The sequence below is a fragment of the Stegodyphus dumicola genome, chromosome 8, assembly GCF_044657685.1.
Source record: "Stegodyphus dumicola isolate Sdum_Otavi_A_Nest chromosome 8, ASM4465768v1".
Lineage (NCBI taxonomy): Eukaryota > Metazoa > Arthropoda > Arachnida > Araneae > Eresidae > Stegodyphus > Stegodyphus dumicola.
Genome location: NC_140775.1, coordinates 83,928,551 through 83,951,373, shown reverse-complemented (window position 1 = coordinate 83,951,373; position 22,823 = coordinate 83,928,551). Strand labels below are relative to the sequence as shown.

Sequence of the window (22,823 nt, the reverse complement as noted above, 5' to 3'; positions counted from 1 at the left end):
ATATTTTCCTTGCACCTATGGTTAAAGGAAGTCAATCAGCGGCTCAGCGGTAATGTCGCTGAACACTGGTAGTCCAACCTGGTTCTAAGTAAACGGGCTGACTGTATAGACGTGAAAATGGGTAACGAGCCAGTTTCTTCACGAAGGCTTCGCTTCCCATTTGCGGATAACCCACGATATCTTTGTCATAATCAAATGAACCAAACCAAACCGCATGAGTAAAGAAGAAAAACCATTTAAAATGCAAAATTAATAATTAATTAGAATTAATAACAATATTTTTTTCAGTGATTATTTAAAGGGAAAACAGAACTGCAATACAAACTAAAGGGTAAGTAGAAAACTGAAAATTGTTTTCCAGAAAGTAATATTTTCGGTTAGACAAATGTTTAGTTGACTTAATTCTTTTCTGACCATTAAAAGAATTAAGAAATTAAATTTTAAGCTATCTAGGAAAGATTTCTCGAATGTGAGTTACATATTATTTACTGAAATCATGATTAAACTACGCAATGCGAAAACACCATTAAAGAGCTAAAAAATAATTTTTGTTGAATAATTTTAAGCTTTATTTGCTAAATGAATGTTTAAGTACTTGTTCTTTAAATATTATAATTCCTTTTCGAATCATTGCTATGTGTTTAATAGCTATAATATTCCCTCTTGTAATATTCTTATTCCCTCTTGTTCTTTATTATATTTACTACATATAATGCTCACCAAAAGACGCAGTTTCATTACATGTCCATATTTTTTGAATAAAGACTTGGTTGATTATTTCTTCTAATTCCGTTGAAAAACGCTAAATTTTCTGCTGCATTCTCACTTTTATTTTAAATCTAGAACTGTTTGATTTTATAAAACTGAAGGGATTATTAAATAAAAATAAAAATGCGAAAAATTACCGATATAAAAACTTCCGTAGTATTTCATGTTCATTGAAGCAATGATCCCAAAATATAGTTTGAGTTACTGGAGTTCCTAAACGATATGAATCAGTTCTTATCCAATTAAATCTATTTTAAATTAAAATTAGAGATAACTTACAAAAACTATTTAGCAATATGCATGAAGTGAGTACTTGACCTATTTCTGCACGCAGTTGTTTTTAAGAATTAGTTTATTAGAAAAAATGCGCTATATATATATCCTCATAATTAATAAAATATAAACAACAAAGCTATGATTGCAAGACGCATTGAATGCGCCGTTAAATAAATATGACTATGTCTGAAGGTTTAGGCAATTGTGCGCTACGGGCAGACTTCAAAAACCAATCTAGAAGAACTGATGATGATTTTTGATGGATGCTGTCCTCCCAGGGTGTTTCATACAAGTTTATTTCCCCTGTTATCCCACGAAACCTGTCGGTGGTATTTTCGATAACGATACTGCAGACGATCGCATCGATTTTTTTGCTCGGTCCCCCTCCGCTACAGCAGCGCCGCAGCCAAGATGGCGACGACCGTTTGACGTCATTTGCTTCCACGAGCAGTGATGCGGGTCGCCATGGTGACCGTCGGAGTCGCGCGCAGCTATTGGTTCAAGGCTCCGGTCGCCTCTCATTATCTTGGTGTGGGGAAAGCGCCCGGAACACAGGGGTGGAGGGGAACTCGGTACAGGTAGAAACCGAAAGAGAGAGAAGAAAACCGGTGCGAACCGAAAAGAGGGTGCACTGCCAGACGACTTGTGTGCAAAGCGAGTCGGCCTTTTCGCTTTCTTTTTTTACTATTACGAAGAAAAATTTCGAACGATCCGATGAGATCGCTCGAATCCGGGAAACCGCTCCCCCCTTGAGAATTAACCGCATCCAAAGAAGGGCCGAATTTCGGTGGTGGAAAAAACTCGCTCCCGATCTCGACACCCTCCTTCAAAAAAGAAAAGGGAGAAAAAAAGAACAACAGAATTGTTCGAACGAAGCGGTTCCGCATTTTCCATGAAGACCAAAAACCAAAAACGAAGCTTATAGAGAAAAGTTTCCTGGACAGCCTGCAATGGTCGTTCGACGACGTCACCTGGACCTTTCGGCCATCACCATCATCATCATCATCAGCTGTTGAAAGGAGGTGCCGCTTGCGTTCCGACTTGTTTCGTTTTTTCCACAGATTTTATTCCTTTATCGGGTGTTCCGCGATTCTGTCCACCGCTACGGATACTTTGAGGATCGTGAGACGCACCCTTTTTTTCGGCCATGGGTTGTGCAATGAGCGCCGAAGAAAGGGCTGCTTTGGCTAGGAGTAAGCAGATCGAGAAGAATCTCAAAGAGGATGGAATCCAAGCAGCCAAAGATATTAAGCTGCTCCTGCTCGGTAAGATTCTCCCTTCCTTATCTTTTGTAATCCTTTTATCTAATCGTTTGTTCCTTTCGATGTGGAGGATTATCAATCTTACAGCGTCCAACAAGTTGCAGAGTAGTCTTAGCAATGCTAAGAATCCCTGTTGGATACTAGTGGTTATAAATTTGTTACAAAATTATTAAAAGTTTGAGAAATAATCAGTTACTATCATTTTGTATTTTTCATATTATTCTTATTCTATCAATTACTAAGCTCCTATTGTATGCATAATGTAGTATTTTTTAATTTATATGATGCAAACAAGTAGTACGTAATCCTTTTATGTATGTCTGTTTCTATCCAATGGCGGATTTTCAACGTTTAGAAACAGGCATTAAACTTGTGAAAAGCAATCAATATGTTTATAAATTTTGTTTATGTGACGTTCTTATTCACACACTTCTTAAGCCATTATTATGCACCGAGAATATTTTTTAAACTTAGAAGATGAAAATAAGATTTTTTTATTAGTTAAATATTCTTTTCATTAGAATTTTAAATGACCTAGTAATATTTTCAAAATCGTATAAAATAAAGGAAAGCATATTATATTTGCTAAGATTATATTTGTCCCATTTTGTACTGAAGATAACATGTTGAAAGATTATTCTTATAAATCATCTTTCTGGTTTAAAATTATTTATAAAGAGAAATTTAGTTAATTTAAACAAATCACATAGAATTTTATTAAATTTACTTGTTAAAAATCCCAGTACTATGCTGCAAAAATTTTACATTGATATATTTGTTCCAAACTGTAAATGTTAACATTCAAACTTATAAATAAATTAAAACAATTGCATAACAAACATAATTGCTTATTTTTTATTAAAAATTGCATGCAGTTGCTGCATATTAACACAAGCCGAAATAATTATTTATTTCGCAAAATTTGATTCATCTGAATAGTCATAAAATGAAGCAAAATCATCATTAAAATTACTTAATAACTTTCTAAAACGATATAATATTTTTTTAAGTTCGTTTTTAAAATTTGCTGAAATTTGTAATTATTTTAAGTAACATTTAAGATAGTTTATCAAATAACTAGTAAATAATTATCTATAGAGTGTCTAGGTTTGAACCACAAAAGTAATATGTCACAGGACTACAGTGAAAGTAGCTAGAACCAAGTGTTGTTAAAGAAATTTATTTATATCTATTTTAAACTTCGATCACGACGTACTTCAAATGCAGAATTTCAACAATAACTAAGAAACCTTCTCAATAATATTTTCATACTGCTTCATATATTGATGGTGATTTATTTATTATATTTGTAATTTTTTAAAATATCGTTAAATAATTATATGAAATTATGCTATATAGAAAATATATATAATTTATATAAACATGATTGCTTATTTTTGATGATGCAGACTGTGTGTCATTAACTTGATACTGGCGTGAATTGAAAATTTTACGATAAAATCTTTTATACCTAATCGTGGTTCAAATTAATTATCATAAATATGACAAAATTCATAATAACTACATACTTTGGTATATTATTTAACAAAATCAACACAAAATTCGTATACAATAGACTAATTAAAACTGTAACATATTCAGGTATCTAATAAAAGAATCAAATATTTTGGAAGTAATTGTTATGAATCTAACTGAGCAAAAATATTAATATTTTGACTGGATGGGACTGGATTATTTATCATGTAAGAGTTTTGTCATAATTTAAATAATCAAATCCAGTTCAACCATCCAGCCTAATCTGGTTTTAATTCTTTTGAATATAACTAAATACTTAAAAGCCCTCACTAAAATGCTTGAGAATCGGATAGATACCGAGGAGAATTTATTTTGAGTTTTACTGAAATTTTGTATGAATATCTTGTAAAGGAAGGGTAGACAAATATACTATGGCCCATCAGGTATGCAAGATTTAGTTTAAAAATGAAATACAGAAAACTGTTACTTAATTGAGCAGTTTTTATTGATTTATAAAGTAGATATGTTAAGAATAATTATGTAACATGTTCGCTAAATACCCTTCACTGCTGTATTAGTATACTCAAACAATTTTAACCAAATTTTCGAAGATGCTTTTCAAGCCATCTCAAGCCAGTTTTCAGAATAATGCTCAGACCTTAGACTTCACAAAATCCTACATATACTTGGGCAAAACAGTGCACTGGGACCCATAATGCGACAGCCACTCGCAGAAATAAAATTTAAATGGATCAGCATGAAGTCTCAGGCAAGTGCCCAGTGGGTCCATGCTTTAGACGGCCCTGACTACATGAAAAAAAATTCATGATGTTAAGTCGCAAGATCTGGACAACTAATTAATGCCACGTTTCTTGAAATCACACAACCCGGAAAACGTTCTTTCAGCAATTTTTTTTTCTATATGGCATATGGCACTATACTGTTGAAGCTGCGTTTCTTCGAGGTCCATATCGTCCAACTGATCCCACAAAAAATTCGATATCGTGCCACAATATTGCATTCCAGTTACAGTTAAAGCTTGGCCAGACTCATTTTCAAAAGAGAACTGTCCACTTGCGCTCCAATTTTATTAACTTCAATGAACTGCAGATAGCAAATTTCCAACATTAGAGTTTCCAAATTATATATATAAAAAATTGTGGGAAACTTAAATCTGGCGTACCAGATGGTTCACTCTTTATAATGTCTTTTTCAATATAATATAATTGTTTTCCGAATGGTGCCGAGTGATGCTTTTAAATTATAAACTGCATTTAGCTAGGCATATAAATTTCAGTAGGTTAAGTAAGACTGATCTAGAAAATAAAAACATAGAGATATGATTTGAAGTAACTAATAATAGGAAATAAAAACATTTATATTTATAGAAAAATTATTGAATAGAAATGGTCTTCTGATTAAGCGAGATAGTTACTATATAGAAAATACGGAAGATATAATGCAAACAAATTAATGTAACCAAATTGTATTCCTAGAATGCAATAACACTTGCACAGATTTCTTTCAGCATTTGTTTTATATATTTTTTTTTTAAATTCGATCACCCTGGACGGTAGGATGATTGATGGAGGCTGTCTGTTTTCCGTGTCTTTGGGCTTAGGCCCGAATTCTGCATATGCATATGCATGAGTTTTGCATGTGACTGTATAGCATGTTTCGGTATGAGAGCACTTTAAATCTATCGAGATGAAAGTCCTCTTGAAAGTCCGGTGGTAGAAAAAGAGAAATACGAGATCCGTGGATCCCATTCTCCAGGTTGTTTTCTGTCAAAACTGGAATATAGCTCAGACGGATATTTCTTGTGTGGTTTGTCTCGATTATATAATCCAGTGCAACTAAAATTTAAAAAAAATGATGATGCATTTCTCATATAAATGTGTCTAGAAATAGTTAATGAGTTCTAAACTCACTAACTATTTCTACTCAGTGAGTTCACTAACTATTTCCATGCAATCAGCATTCATTTTTTTTTTTTTTTGGTTGTTAATTGTAGGTAGGTACTTTTGCTTATATATATTTTTCCGACATTCTATTTTATTTAGCCCTTCTCACTTTTAATTTTATAATGACTAATTTAATTCTTTTACATTATTTATTGAAGTAAATGAATAAAAGTTAATATAGCCATCATTATTTTGCAACTATAAATATTACATATATAAATCAATAAATACAAATTTAAAAAATAAATAAAAAAAATCTGAAAGCTTTCAGATTTTTTTTAACCTTCTCTGTGCTACTTTTATTTATTAAATTTTCTTTGCACTTAAACCATAAAATTCAATCCGACAGCAATGTCGCAAAATAATTTTAAAATGAGCATATCTTTAGAATTTCCGATGCACAGTCTCGCGCGCTGGAGATAATTTTTTTTTTTTTTTTTTTTCCCCGTACAGTTTTGCCATTGCTGGCTTTGAAATCGTTGAGTTTTTTAATCAAAAATTCGTTAAGTGTTGGAAAATATGAAATCGATAATAAAACAAATTTCAAATTCCAAATTAGGGCTTCAACATGCCCATATTAGGTGGAAGATTATGTTATTCAAAATTTGATGGCTCTAGGTACCGTTGTTTTATCAGAATGCGAGAAACATACATAGATTTATGCAGATTCTTCATTATTTAATTTCTTTAAATATGACACAGGCCGATAATATTTGGTAGCAACAATTTGAAAAGTGAACCGACATTTAAAGTTTTTGACGCAAAATGCCAAAACGAAATTAATTCCCCTTTGGGCTAATAAAGGTTAAAACCTAATCCAATTGCCTGCTAATTGCAGCAAAAAATGGTGGGAATAATTCAAAATAAAATAAAATAAAAAATACGTTTAAAATTAATCCCATAATTCAATTCGGAGTAAACCACGTCCAAAAGCAACAACAACAACAACCAAAAATGAAAATGAAATTTACTCTTTCACTGCATCGTTATCATTGGTGCAGTAAAATACCTAAGCTAATAAATAAAACAGCCTGTGTCTCAACCAGCAGATTACTTTGACTGTTTTTCTAAGATTATTTTGAATTAAAAATTTTAAATTTTAATATGTGTTTTTATTTTTAAATTTAAAATTTTAACACTTTAGTTTGTGTCTTTGTTGAATCAGAAACAGGTTGTTTTATTCCTTGACTTCTTTCATTGCACCAGCCCCCTGATCACAATGCAGCGAAAGATGTAAATTTTATTTTCATTTTTGGTTTTGGCATATTTTGCCCCTCTGTTTCTTGAAATTTGCCCCTGTGCCTTTGGTTTTTGTATGCGGTTTATTCAGAATTAAACGTGTTTTTTATTTTATTTTATTTTGCATTTTATTATATGAGTAGCTCTGTATATCGTATTCAGCAGATATTATTATTATTATTTTGGCTTAAAATCCTGAATCGGGCTATTTGACTGGCACTTTGCCAGTATATCTGCTCGCTCTTTATCTCTGCATCACAGTATGGTTATTCTCATTACATTTCAAACATTTTCATTATTATTATGCATAAATTAGACCGAGAAGTAATCGTAAGAAGCTACTTCTACGTATTCAATGACATATACAGTATTTATTATTTTTGACTTTAAATTTTCAGAAAATTATTTAATTTTTTAGTTAGTAAAATTCCATCTTATGGATTTCTCTTCTGCCCCAGAGTATTACGTTATTTACGCTGTTAAGTTTTGCACATTTACTGCACAGATTGTTAATTCTTGCTGTATTTAAAACTTTTTCACTAATAATGAAATTGAGGAGTAATCTTAAAGTTTCCTGTAAATGCTCATATGGAAAGAAGACACTTCTTTCAACGGATTTAACTTTCAAAGTACCGTTCAAAATATTAAAACAAAATCTTCGAGAGAAAGGTAAACCTATAAAAGGGAAAAGCTCGAAAGACTGATAGCGATTGACAAGCAGAACTTTTGCATATCTCCTCCAAAACAAAACTAAATATCAGAAACATCTTGCATTGTAAGATGATTTGTGAAAACAAAGAGCAAATTATGGAAATAAATTAAAAGTTATTATATTAGTGAACCTACAAACCATAAGAAAATGTGAAAGGCACATTGCTTCATTGACTGTATATGTACAAAAGATAAAAATATATCGTTAATGTTTGACGCCTTTATTTCGCGTTTAAAAGGAAAATTGTCGGTTTTAAACCTCAACGTTTTTTATCATATACTTTTTCAAATGCATCGAGTTTTTATCGTCATGTACATCATATATGATTCAGCGAAAATTTAACGCGTGATCATTAATTGACACAAGCTCCCAAATCACTAATTAAATTATTTATATCTGCATAATATCTTTGTTTGAGTAATGGGAATTTTCACATGAAAAATATCTGTCATAAGATTAAAGATCATTCTTTATTACGAGTAGTCAGTAATATATTAGATAACATTATTACGAAAAAAATTGGAAATACTTTAAAAGTACTTTAAAACCTAAAAATTGCCCTATCTCTCGCTGGCTTTCTTATAGAAAAATGTGACAGGTATGCTCTGTAACTGAAATCATTTTAACAAATCTATCATTGTTATAGGGAATTCTATCGATTTGCTTGGATTGCAAGATACACAAATTATATATCTACCTAAGTTAATAATAATTCAGCTATTTCATTTAGTGAACTCTTGCATAATGGCTACTAATGTTAATATTGACCACTCTGTAAAATATTCGATTTTTACTACAGGATTCTCTTTTCAGTTATCAAAGGTGGAAAAGAACAATCATATACGAAAACGAAAGATAACATTAAAAAATTATCTGAAAAAAAGATAAGAAGATAAATATAAAGAGGAAGAAAATATTAAGAAAAATAGCAGGTCCTTCTGTCGCGGAGCTTGCATTACATTTAGTATCCGTACTTTACATGCATTTTAATAGCTATGTTGCAAATAAAAAATATTGATTTGATGAAGAAGTAACGCATCTTTGATTACGCAAAACAAAGCGAACTCATCGATTATCAGTCGTTTAACGACATCTTGTTAAAAGTTACGATCTTTAGCCGAATGATTGATTATTAATGGATTGAGACTTCTGACATACTGATATTCTTGTAGTTTAAAACGCAAAAAGTGCATTTGTAAATTTTTTTTTAAACTGAGAAGACATAAAAATCAGAAAGAATTCTGAAGCATTTTTATTCTTACTTGATCTTGAATTTTATATTTTCTTATGGAACTATTTATTCAAGAAAATTCTTTTCATGTTCGTTAAATAATTTATTATTTTGGCTTGCTTGAAAATACTTGGAATAGATTATCCCCGCTTTAAAATATGTCATATTATAAGCGATATCATCATAATATATTTAGTTTTTATTGTTTAAGAACTTAATTTATTAATTTTTTCTTCAATCATAAATGTTTTGCTACAGAATTAGAAAGATTTTTTAATGCATCTCCATTATGTTATATGAACTTGGATTTTATTAGCATGTACCGATTTTGAATTAGGCCATTATATAGCATAAATGCTTCATAGGAATATGTGTTTAATTCGAAATCTAAATTATATATTTAGGGGTACTGTGCTTTGAATTATGAAAATGTTTTTATTTATATTTATATGGATGTTATTCATCTTTATTTATATATATGGATGCTTCTCATACTTCACTTTTGGTTTTTTAACCAGATTTCGTGTTTCTATTAACTTCTTTCATGTCAAACTGAGAACGTGAGACTTCAGTACATTTCTTTTTCTGTACACATGCGTGTACTGTAAATTATTTTTCCACCGTCGGATTTTCATTGAATTAAGAATATATCTGTTCCTTTTAAAGAAAAAGCATAATGCTTAGAAAATATTTGGTTTTATTAATTCTATCTGCTATATCTGTAGGAAGATATTAAGAGAGAAAAAAATTACCAGTTACCAAAGAAAATGTTACCAGTACAAAAGAAATCTACGAAAATTCGGAAACCTTTCTACAAAAGATAAAGCAAAGAAAATTTAGGTTGAATGTTTTAGAGATTAAAAATACAATGAATTCTCTCATAGCAACTTCTTCATTCAGGTGACCACCTTTGAAGACTAGCAGTATTCCTGAGAACATTAACCGGCATCAGAACTGACCATCATCTCTCTAAGACGATCACTTCTGCAGAAAACCAAAATTTTTTGGAGCATTAGATGATGGTTTTGAGGACTGTTAAGTGTAACTGTAGTTCTCTTTGAATTTCAACTGAGCCAAAGAAAGCATAATGTTTTCCTTTACGAATGAAAAACAGCAGTATTTTGAGGCAGGAAAATTACTCGTGATGAAACACAGCTGAAAATGAGAATTACTGTACATTATCTCATAACAAAACGTTTAATCGTTATCGAAAGCTTAATAAGTGTTATCAAAAGTGTAACAAGTGTTATCGAAAGTGTTTTTGTCTATTCTCTGTTATTAAATAACGAAGCACCTGTGGGTATGTATGTTTCTGCATTGTGGGAAAAAGAGCACCTAAAAAGAACACATCTAGTACTCCACCCGAACATATGCACCTTAAAGATCGAATTTTGAATTTCAAATTAAAAAAAAATGTGTTTAACATTTTGTGGGAACTTAATGAAATTTCGATTAATAAACTCAGTGATTTAAAAGCAATGTGTTGGCATAAGATATTTATGCTTCAAATTTAATGATTTAATAAAAATATGTTGCCACTGTCCGAAGTAATGTTTTTTCCCCTTCCACGCGTCAGGATGCTGCCATTCGGCAAAGTGTAAGGTATTTAAATTTTTCTTTCAGATTTAATCTATCTGTTATTCTTTAACAAACTGAGCGATTTAAAAGTAATAAGCCCAGTTTTCCGTCTGTGTTATAATTAATCACTAGCTGGAAGACAATTAAACTTAATTAAATCTTCACAACTTTAATTCCGAAGATTTAAACTTGGTGCCAACCTAAATTGCCAAAATTTATTCAGTGGCTGCCTTCGGATTTATTTAACATTCTGATATTTAAAAAATTTGGCATGCTGTAAAATCTATTTCTCATAAAATTAGGAAATAAATTAGAAGAAAAAGTATATATGTATGACATATATGGAAAATTACCAGAGAAATTATGTGAAAAGTAATATTTGTAATAAGAATAATCGTTTCACTCTATGATCATATAAATTGTTTTTAATAAGAAAGAAACTCTCGCCTATGAATCTTCAAAAACACTGGAAATAATAAACAAATTTAACATCCATATTTCGTTTCTTGGTACCAATACCGTTTGGCTAACCTTTAGTGGCATCTAAATGCAATTTGGGATCAAAGGAATATAAACTATAAGAGAATATAAAATATGAATTCAAATTAGCATGAGGTTCTTCAAATTTCTTTAAAAATAGTAGTTTAAATCATTTTAAAATTTAAAAGTTAATATGTATTATCTCTAGAAATTTTAAATTTCGTTCCAAGTAACGTAAAAGTCAAGTTCCTTTTACAAAAGTTAAAGTTATTCCAACAATTTGCAAAATATGGGGTAGAAAGACGTTCAGAGGACTTCAGAGCAATAACATGGCTTCTGTCAGGAAGGAGCATTCTGCGCATGCGTCTTGTTTAGAACTCCCTAAACATTATGCAATGGATACTTAGTGCTGTTTATTAAGAGACGTGAAAGGAAAAAATTAATTCGAAGAAACGTGAAAATGCTGTTAGGTGTTAAAATGGAAATAAAAACATTATAGCTAATTTTATGAAAGCGAAAAACTTCAAAGAAATTTTAAAGTAACAGTTGATTTTTTCTGTTTGTGATGGATGCATCCGGTCATTTCACAATTAAATCAGTGAACTAAAATTAATAACAAGTATATTATTGTTATGTAGAAGTTATTCGGGCGTAGATAACAGCTCCAGATAACTCAGATCAGTCCATAAACAGCAAATCCTGAATTCAGTATGTCTTTGCTGATTGGGAGAGGAAAGTGAAAGATTGCCAAAATATCAACAATGAATAGTATGAATGCATATTAGCTTTTAGTAAATTATTTACTAATAAATAATTTTGGAGGTAAAGAATTTTAAATAAGCATTATCTTAACTGTTATAATGTTATACATATTAAAAGAAATAAAAAGAATGTTGTTCAATGAGCATTTTAAAATTTTGACAAAATTTAGTTTTAAATTGCCATAACATTGACAGTTCAATCGATTTTTACTTAAATAATAATGATCAGGGATTACATATACACAATATTTGTAAAGGATGTTATAAGCTTACGAATTTAATTAAAATTTGGTATGAATATTTATATCAAAATCTACTACGTGTATTTTTATGAAATTATTTCTTGCTAATTAAAATAATCAAACTCGATTTTTTGCTAATATTATATTCAGAAATGAGAAAGAAATAATTTCTGAGATGCTATATATCAAATGGAATATAATATGTATAAATGATTTGTTCCCATGTATATGGTTGCCACCTTTTACAGTTTTTCGTCACATATCCCCCCCCTCTCCCGGTACCTCCATGAATCCCTCGGTTTCTAACTTTTAACCTTTTTTAAGAAAAGTTACTAAGAAAATGTTTCCTATTAAGAAATCTGATAAAATTATAGATATTGGGTGATGTAAAGTATTTTCAATAATAAACGAAGTATATACAAACATGAATGCAAAAAACTCAGTATTAATTATTTGGACAGGAATCTATGAGGGGATACCTTGCATAATGCTAATGTATTTAAATCTTCTTTAACGAACTTGATTACCAAAATTGATAAAAGCTAAACAACTGCTTAAACAACACAGTTGCAACTGAATCTTATAGAAGAGGAACTGGCAACGCGCTGTCTGTCTACGAAGAGTTTTAGAGGGCCCACCATTTAAATACCTAAATTCTAAATTTTAGGTATTCGGACAACAAACACTCGTAACTGTGCTGAATAATTTTAGTAAAAATCCTTATTTTATTTTTGCTATTTTAACAACTTAGAAGTGTAACATTAAACTTTTGGCAGAGACTGAATTTTAGTGACATCTCGATAAAACTACATGACTGGATGAATAAATCTTTGATTGCTAGAAACATCTTGACTTCCCATAGAATGAACTATGTTCGAACTCCATTATCCTACACTCTGTTCATCCTTTGCGTGCTCCGTAAATTCTATCCATACGGAAACGTATCATTTCACGAATTTGTATTTCGAATTGTCAGCAGAGTATGTATTCTTCTCTTCAGATTTAAGAATAACGAAAACAATGCAGCAATATTGCTTTATCAGTGGTTGGTACTAAGAAAATAATTTTATTTCAGTTGATTGTTTTGTATCAGCAACTTATTTCAGTTGAAAACAACAACAATTTGTAGTAGTTTTCTTGCTTGGATAGCAACATTTACGAATAATTGCAATAAAGCTAAGAATAATGTGCCTTTACAAATAATGTGATTTACGAATACTGTGCTCTAGCATCGTTTTACTTCCTGGTACGAAGTAAAGAAATTATTGTAATTGCGAAAAGTTTCAGATTTCAAAGGAAATCCCGAATTCATATTGATTTTTTTGCTTGACATCTGTACATACGGACAGAATAAAGGACTGTTTTTACAAACGTGTTGTAAAATGTGTTTAAAATAGATTCAAAATGGACTTTCTCATGACGTATGTATGTATCTCGCATAACCCAAAAAAGATTAACCGTAGAGCATTGAAATTTTGTATATAGGACTGCAGTTGTGTACCTCTCAATTTTATCACAATTTGCAGTACCGAAAGTACACTTCAACCCGACCTTTCTCTTCGCAATCGTGGGGTATAGTCATAAACTTCCAGCTATAGAAGTGTTTTAAATGAAGAAAATATTCATGTTTTACCAATGTCAAATTAAAAAGAAATTAATTTTTGACAAATGAGGAAACCTAATATTTAATGAGTTCTCCCGGCTGTTATAGTTATATTTGGGAAAGTTTTATACTCGTTATGATAAAATAAAAATACGAGAAGGTTGACTTCCGTACGACAAAAATTTACCGGGATTTTACTTTCAAAATTTGTAATTTTTGTTGTCGTTTTTAAGTTGCCTTTAGGGATCGGCTTGTAAAGTTAGAATAATTTGAGAAAGTAAGTTTAAATGAAGCTAAAAAGATTTATAATTTAATAGGTGTACAAGAAAAACATGTCATGTCAGCATCAGATTTTTTCGTAAGCATTTTCGCAATAACAAAACTAATTGTCAGAATATTACAAATGTTAGAGTTCACTTAAATTAACTTTATTATTATTATTGTAGCGGCCCCACGATGCCTGCCGAATTCCCACATTTCTAAAATATGCCTTACTAGTAAAAAAGTTTGCCGACCCCTACTACAGGTAATCAAGTGGTGCTTAGAACTGCCTTGCATTATAAGTGGATCATTGTTTTAGAAAATTTTAACTCCTTGTTTTACTTTTCGAGCAAACATATCTTTTCAGATCGTTTAATTTTCGAGGAGTTTTTGTTGAAAATTTGCTTTAGTTATTGCAAATTTCGTTCACATAAATTATCAAAATACTTGCAAATGGGGCAGGATGTCAAAGACTTTGGTGGGAGGGTACCCTCAAAGTTGGGTTTGGCGCAAAAAACTCATGCGAGTGAGTGAATCTTTGCTTAAAATTGATGCCTGCAACTTACATGCTTGTGCTTATCATTCTCTTTATTTACCTCTAGCTTTCATTCATATGAATTTTAACAATTTATTGCAGCGATATCTATAATCGAGGTTTTTAAATACTGTTTTGCTTTACAATAAAAGTATCCAAAGTGTCTATTATTATATTGCAAAGAAATGTATTAAAATCTTCGTATATACTCCAAAGTGTATAGAGGCAAAGAGTTGTTTCTGCATACGTTTTATATATTTTTGATTTCCATTTAACATTACATTCATGGTTTAGATTTAGCCATGTGTCTAAAATTCGATGAGTAAATATAGAAAAGGCGGTTTACGTTTTCACGGTTGTATTTGGATTTGCGATAATAATAACAGATACAGTTACAATCTGTTTAAATGTATCCGCTTAAGCTTAATAACCATATCATGATTTAATCTTTTTAACAGTGAGGAAACGCAACTTTCTCCAGATGGGTTTTGAGTTTTAAAAGAATTCTGGGCATTTATACGAAAATATAGCACTTGTATTCTGAGCAATCTTTTAATACGCATATAACTATTCCTAATAGAACAAAATTCACAATTACTTGAAACAATCAGACATATTTGGTGTCCAATCCTAGGTATTCTTCAGTTAAAAAATTGCTGAATTTTTCTTATCAGTAATGAGTTATTTTGTAATGTTAACTGAACAGACTTTTTTCAGAAGAATCTGCTGAAACATCTTATGTTTCGTACTATAAAATAATAAAACCTTTTCAAAAGTTATCAAATTTTAGTAAGGTTTTTTTAAATGAGGTAATTTCTGATGATCTGCATCCCCAGTTTCAACAATCTTTTACGTATTTTTCGAGTATACATGCGATAGCCCCAATTCATGCAGAGGCATACCGCATACGAATTTCAGTATACGTGGGATTTACACTAAATTACGTTAAATTTAAGTGTCATTTCGGAGCAGGATCTACACCCGGCCACTAAAAGTGTACATATAAGCCATATAGTAGTTTTTTTTTCCTTTTCTCGTAAAACTGTTTCTTATAAAATGTTTCTTTTTGTAACTATTTTATGAACAAGAAAGTACCTATGAGCCAAATAGTTGGCGACTTTTTGTGACGGGGCGGATAAAAAAAAAGAGTTTTTATAATAATACGTGAATTATTAACATGTTCATCCTGACAGCCAATTCGTGTGTAAAGCATATTATTAGACATGAAAGAATTTGAAAAATCAGAGATATATTAAAAAATATTTTTTTCATTTACGATTATATGGAATAGCTGCTTTTAAAATATATTCAAACAAAATTTCATTTTAATATTTAATAAGATTTTTAAGTAATCAGGAATTCCTTTTTTGTAGTTTTATGAACAGTGCAGATTCAATACAATTAGGCTCTAATATTTGGTGGCAACAATTTAAAAAGTGATTCGCCGTTTATAGGGAATCAACGCAAAATACCAAAACGAAATTAAAAGCCCCTCTGTACAAATTGCCCCTTTGGGCTAAAAAGAAAATCTGAAAAGCCCAAAGGGACGTTTTTTAACGTTTTGTGTGTTACCTTTACTTATTAAATATCATGTTCTTTGCATTTAAGTCATAAAATTCAATTCAACAGCAATATCAGAAAATATTTAAAAGAGCATAGTTTTAGAATTTCCGATACACAGTCTCGCGCGCTGGATAAAAATGCTTCCCAAATTCGAATGGAGGACTACGTTATTCAAAATTTGAGGTCTAGGTACCTTTTTTTCACAGTATGAGAAACATAGTACATATATTCATGCAGATTCTTCATTATTTAATTTCTTTTAATATAATGCAGGGCTCTAATATTTGGTGGCTACAATTTCAAAAATGATTCGCCATTTATACTGAATCGGCGCAAAATGCCAAAATGAAATTAATAGCCCTTCTGGAGAAATTGTCCCTTTGGGCTAAAGAATAATTTTCCTAAAAATGTGTCTGTTACTTTAAAATATTAGCTTTAATTTGCTAATCAATAACAAGTAGATTAAATCTGAAAGATGAATTTCTTACATTTTTTTAATGGCAACAGACTCGAATAAAAGTAGAACAACGAATTTGCATTTAGACGACTTTTAAAATGAATCAACACAAAATCGTGTTTTGACGCTAATAGCTCTTTTGTGTTAAAAACAAAAGTAAATATATTGAGAAAGATCAGCAATCTGTAAGCTACTACAAAATTTCATCACAACTATTAGATTTCATTTCGAATGCAGACGATAATATGCTCATACAGCAGAACTAGTATTTTAGTAATTATATTTATTTAAAAGTCTTTTCTATTTATTTTAAGTCTTTTTGTAAGTCTATTTATTTAAAAATCGAAACCATCAGAAAATTCGTATCCAAAAATGCTTGCAGCTTTTTCTATATTATTAAATCTTTAAAGTACTATAATTTCCTTCTAAATCAGAGCCAAGGCCACAAGAAAAGCATGTGTTACCAGTTAATACTCTATTATTATTATTTTTTTTAAATACCATCATTTTAAGATGACACTTCGCCGTCTTTCACACAAAATTTAAATATTCTTCACCGTCATCTTCTTGCTAATTATCACATCAGACTCTTGTTACCTATAAGCGAAGAAGAGGGGATTTGCTTCCCAGAATATCAAAATACGAAATGTTCTTGGGAATTCTAGTATAAGAACACATCTTAACACAGATCTTAAACAAGGAGTTTCCTTGTTTAGAAATAGAAAAATTTCTTTTTTCATTTTCATAAGATAGCACCGGATGTATAAATTAGGCTACTAGACGACCGGAAGTTTAAGTAAGTTTTCTTAAATGAAATAGTATAAAAAGTTGTATTCCCTGAAATTCTTTTTATTACTTTTAATTATTCTTCAATATAAATAGCATTGCTAAATCATATGAAAAAAAAAAAAAAAAAAAAAAAAAAAAACCTTAGTTTGTATTTGGATTCAGGAAGTGAAATTTTCTTTTATTCTACTTAACTCTGTTCTCTAAGTTTACCGGTGATCTGCATGGGATACGTAGGCGAACGAACTGCATGGAATTTTTCGTGGATTTCGAAAAAGCATTTTTCGCCTCAGACGTCCCTTTTCTTAAGCAGATAGCTCTAGCCTGTTTGGCATAATCCTAATAATTCAATCCAATCCTTTTTGAGCCATGCTGCATTACATTATCTATCTGTACAATGGTACTGACATAACGTAATGTCATTATATTCTTATTTTTTGATATTTATGTGTTCTTTAATTTATTTAAACTAATAAAATTCGATGCTCTTGAATCAAGATTTTGTACACATATTCCCATAAAAAGTACTTTAACCAAATAAAAATAAAGATCTTTCAGCAGGTGAGAGGAATACCAATGGGAGCAAAGAGTTCTACACAATTATGTAACCTATTTCTTTTTGATTATGAATATAAATTCCAACTAAGTTTGAATAAGAATGAATTAAAGTTATTTGCAAATACATTTAGATACATTGATGATAACTTTCAATAATAATTCTGCTTTTGAACAATTCAAAATTTACCCAAATAGTTTAACACTTAAGAAGACTGATACGAATCAAGATACTATTGAATACCTAGGCCTGCTCATAATTAAACACAGCAAAATTAAATTATATGATAAAAGGAGGAATTTCCAGTTTAATACTATTAACCTAATTAATTGGAAGTCTAATATCTCTAGAAAAATAATAGGTAACACTTTTTATAGCCAAATAATCAGAATAAAAAATATATGTACTGAAATAGAAGACTTAAAGGAAGAAATAATAAAGCTAATTAATATTCAAATTAATAACCAAGTCCCAACACAATTTATTAATTTATATATTAAAAAAGGCAGGCATTAACTTTTCTTTATAATTTTTGACTCTTTATGGTATGATAACATTACCTTAAACATTAACTGGAGGGTAATGGAAGATTTTGAAGAGTTAATTAATCAATACTGGATTTTTTCATTTTACTAATGAAGGGCCAACTTTTTTCAAAAGTCTCAATTATAGCCCGAATTGAGTGAAGATTTTTATCTTTTTCTAATTTTCCTTACTTTTTGGCCAGTATTTAGTAAAGTTTTGATTAAATCTGTTCAAATTCAGTTTTAATAAATTAAGACTATTACAATAAATTTCTTAATTTAATTAAAACTTTAAAGAAAAATTTTGAAAATTTAAATTAAATTTTTTAAATTTTACTTCAAATTTTTTTTTCAGAAACATTTTTGAAATTCTTATAATCATTAATATTTTACAATCATTAATAGTTTGAAACCTTTTTTTCACATAACATTACAGGTGGCATTTTTACAATTGTTTTACATATTTTTACAATACTACACAATTAGCAAAATTTTTGCAATAGAGCACACATTTTACATTACTAAAAGGTTTACAGAATAGGTTTTTTTTTAAAATAGATCTAACAGATAGCAGCTTGACACTCAACCTTATATTAGCGCCCTCTATTTATAAAGTTAAAAGAAACACACCTAACATTACTTAGTTTGGTAAATACTGCTCCACTCTCCAAATACAAATATAGCTGGTAAGTTAAATTAAAACTTACTATTTACTTACCTTATAAGGTATTTCTCCCACTTCCCTAGCGTGCCTTCGTGGTGTAACGGTAGCACGCTGGGCCGGTATTCGAGAGGTCCGTGGTTCGATTCCCGGCGAAGGCGGTTGCATGTTTTTCATCTTTTCTGCTTCCAATTAACCTAATGTCTCTACAACCTTTTTAGTATTATTTATGTATTTTTTATAAATAGTATCTAGTTTCTTTTTTCTTTTTGATTTATATGCATAATTTCGTGTCGGAGAAGTTTACTATAAGCAAGAGTTTCTAAATTGCTTTGGTTTTCTACTCTTAATTGACATTTTTTTTAAATTTTAATTCTAGTCTTTACTTGCTAATTTCACAAAATTCCACTTATTTAAATTTCTTTTTAGTAATTCACAGCATTTGGTTTTACTTTTGGTTTTGAATTTTACTTTTACCCTTGCTTACATGGATGACGAAACACGAATTGAATAATTAAAGAGTTAGGTTTGGAGGCAACTTCCCCTTGATAAGTCTGTCTCTTGCCTGCTCAACAATTATTCACTTATGCATTTTTATAAATTTTTAGGATAAAAAATGTTTTTTGAATTATATATTTTTTTCATACATTTTGAAACTTGCACTTGATTTACATATGCTATCAGAATTTAAATGATATTGTAAATTAGTTCGCAGCAATAATTAATCATTTATTTGTAATTCAATTTCATTTAAAATTTAGTTAACTTTAAATTTGCTTTTTACGAATGGAGAATGTTTGTTAAATTCAAATATGTAAATAAAGTTATTTTTTCACATTACTATTGAGAAAAATTCAATGATTTGTCAATTAAAGAATGCTTTTTATTAGACATCAAAATATCTATTTTTTCAAGTAGTCTGAATGTTTTTGAACATTCATGGATTCATTTGAAAAAGAAATAGACTGCACAGTCTGCATAGTCAGGTATTGCTGGTATTGCATTGCTGGTATCTGCGATGTTTGATCATCTCATTGAAAACATGAGCAGTTCAGTTGCTGTAAAGTTTGTGTAAATATCCGGTGGGAGCCCAAATCTTACAAACAAATAAAACTTATTAAAATTATAAGTTTTATTTTTCTGCTTTCAGCTTTAGAAATCAATTTAGTAATAACCCAAATGTGACGTCATTTTATAATTTAGGAAAATTAAATATTGTTTTCGTCTTCGAACGTAATGTTTGCTTTCTTTTATGCATAAACACATTTGCCCCTTTCGCGTAGGATTTGGTGTTAATCAAATAGGTTTAACGTTTGGAAGCCAGTATAATTTTGGTTATACTGTGAACTCTAAGTTATCTTTAAATATATAACTTACATTTAGACATATATGACTAAGGTGCATTTGGTAATTTAAATTTGTGGGCTTAGGTTAAATTTATTTTGCAATATATTTAAAAATTGTGTTCACTTTGCATCTTGCTAGAAAGCAATGTAAACTCTGACTAAGTATTTGAGTCAAAAAAACATAATTTTCGTTCTGTTATTGAGTTCGATACTTCATTCTGATTAAGATTGATCAGATAATAATTATGGTAAAGCGAGTTTTACCTTAAACTCACTTTAAAGCGAGTTAAGCTTAAATTTAAAGCGAGAAGCGTAAGACTTTCTCTTTAGCTTCATTTGAACATTTAACTGCCAAGTTATGATTAATTAAGGGTCTTAATATTAACGTAATATTTGCGAAAGAGCCTGAAATACTGCAAAAATCATCAGTCTATATCAGGGATAGCCAAACTTCAAGACGATGGGAACCGCAAGATAGATTTTATGAACGTTCGAGAGCCACAAGTCCAAATTTATATGGTTTCAAAAACAATGAGACAGGTTTTAAAAATAAAGAAACTTTTGAAGTAAACTAATGAATAGGCGATTTAAAATGATTACATATAAATATGAATAAATACATTTTGTATCTACTGTTTTGTGTTCAGAAAATTTAAGTCTCAACAAAATAAAAATCTGTAACTCTTGCACTGGGCTACAAAGTCCTTTTTCCTTAAGTAAAACGAATCGGAGGCATATTCATTGGTCTAAAACTACAAAACAAATGTTGTTTGAGCAAATTACAAATAATTATTTAAAAAATTGAGCATTTTTTAAAATTCATGAGCAGTCTTTTAGAAAGGATAAATTAAATGATGCACGTCAACGCGCACTGCAGAGAAACTGTTATTTGAGAAATAATATTTATTTACAAATAAGTTATTAACTTGTTTAGGCTTGCTTAAAAAGTAATTTTGTTTCATCACATAATTAACATAAGTAGCAACACACTGAGATTTTTCGAATCTTTAGATCCTAACTTAAGAAATCGTTAAATATTAAACCTTAACTATATTAACCTCCTAAACTTTGGAATAGCTACTTTTACTGATACACAGTATAGAAGAATTCACCCAAAAAGAATATGAAATTTCAGCTGTATTTGAATAATCAGTATTTATCATGATGGCCTTGACTGATACGGTATTTCAGCGTGGCATCCAACGGCATCTGCCAGAATTTTTTAGTAATCAGTACACTGCGCATCGTAGAAAATTCTCGAAACTATCTCTCGGATCGTTCTGATAATTTTGGACATAGATAACGAAGTTCATGCGCATCATTAAAAATTCTCGAAACCACCTCTTCAATCGTTATAATAATTCTGGACATACCTATTGCTATTAAATCGAGTAGTTCATGCCGGGATATATAAACGCTTCGTCGAGCATAGATTCTATCTGTTACCAGCCGAACTCTTCAACATAGCTGTTTAATTTTTAGCTGTTTTTCAAATATTTGGTAAATCAAAACTAATGTTACAGAAAGAAAACATATCTATCACTACTATAAGGGTGTGGTGTGTATTTAATTACGGCAAAGCACACTAGGGCTATCTGCCTAAGGGAAGGAATGCCTTCGTGGAGGACTTTCTAAGGGAAACTGGCTCGTATACACGTTACACATGGAGAAAACCACGAAAACACCCATGCAGCCAGCCCGTTCGCGGGATTCGAACCTCGGACCGAACTACCAGCACTACTATAATGAATTTACTTTGGAGATGCAGATATAACATGAACGCGTAACTCATCATATTTCTATGGACATATACCGAAGTTCGTAACATAGCAAACGTCTACATAATAGCTTAGTTCCTAAGCTTTTGCTAAATAAGTGTACGGATCCACCACATTCTAACTGTTGGACCCATAAAGGGGATCAAATGACTTACCGTCTCGTCTTGAATTTCAAAGTAAAATAAGTCAGAAAGTTTAAAATAAATTATTGTCAGTCTAACGGTTACATAGCACAATTTTCCATTGGGTAACCTAACTTGCGTACAGAAAATAAATCTCAAATGGAGTTTGAAATGGACTATGTAAACAGAGGATACTTTAGAAAATAAAAGATCAGACTTTAAAAACAAACGTTTACGGAAGCAAAATTTCACATCATTGCCTGAAATTTGTAGTGATCAAGTAGTGGATAATTTGTACAACTTTTCGTTTGGCTACTAAGCTTTCACAAAGGACGAGTCAGCTGTACATGATGATCGAAAATTAGGAAGACAAAAAATATAAACTGATTAAAGGGAAAATGTAATTCTGGCATCAGAGTCGGGGTAACCGGTGCACCTGCAGAGCAGCAACACTAAGAAATGAAAAATTTTAGATATGCCGGGCAGCAAAATGCCTCTAACCTAGTGCCTGTAATCTAGTACGAGGTAGAAAGAAAGGAACCTATCAAACAAGAAATCGAAAAATGCGAGAAAATATCACAAACTAAAGAGATTTCACCAATATCAATATGCCGCCGATTTTGATAGAAACTTTGGAGAAAA

The 22,823-nt window shown here is 30.5% G+C and overlaps 1 protein-coding gene across 1 annotated transcript in view; it reads left to right on the top strand.

Moving 5' to 3' along the window:
• The first annotated feature begins 1,591 nt into the window (after positions 1-1,591).
• Galphao (G protein alpha o subunit) overlaps positions 1,592-22,823 on the top strand; it is a 215,259-nt gene continuing 194,027 nt past the window's right edge. The window contains exon 1 of the mRNA XM_085822055.1: positions 1,592-2,309. Coding sequence (XP_085678181.1) covers positions 2,192-2,309 — 118 coding nt within the window. The 5' untranslated portion in view covers positions 1,592-2,191. The remainder of the gene's footprint in view (positions 2,310-22,823) is intronic.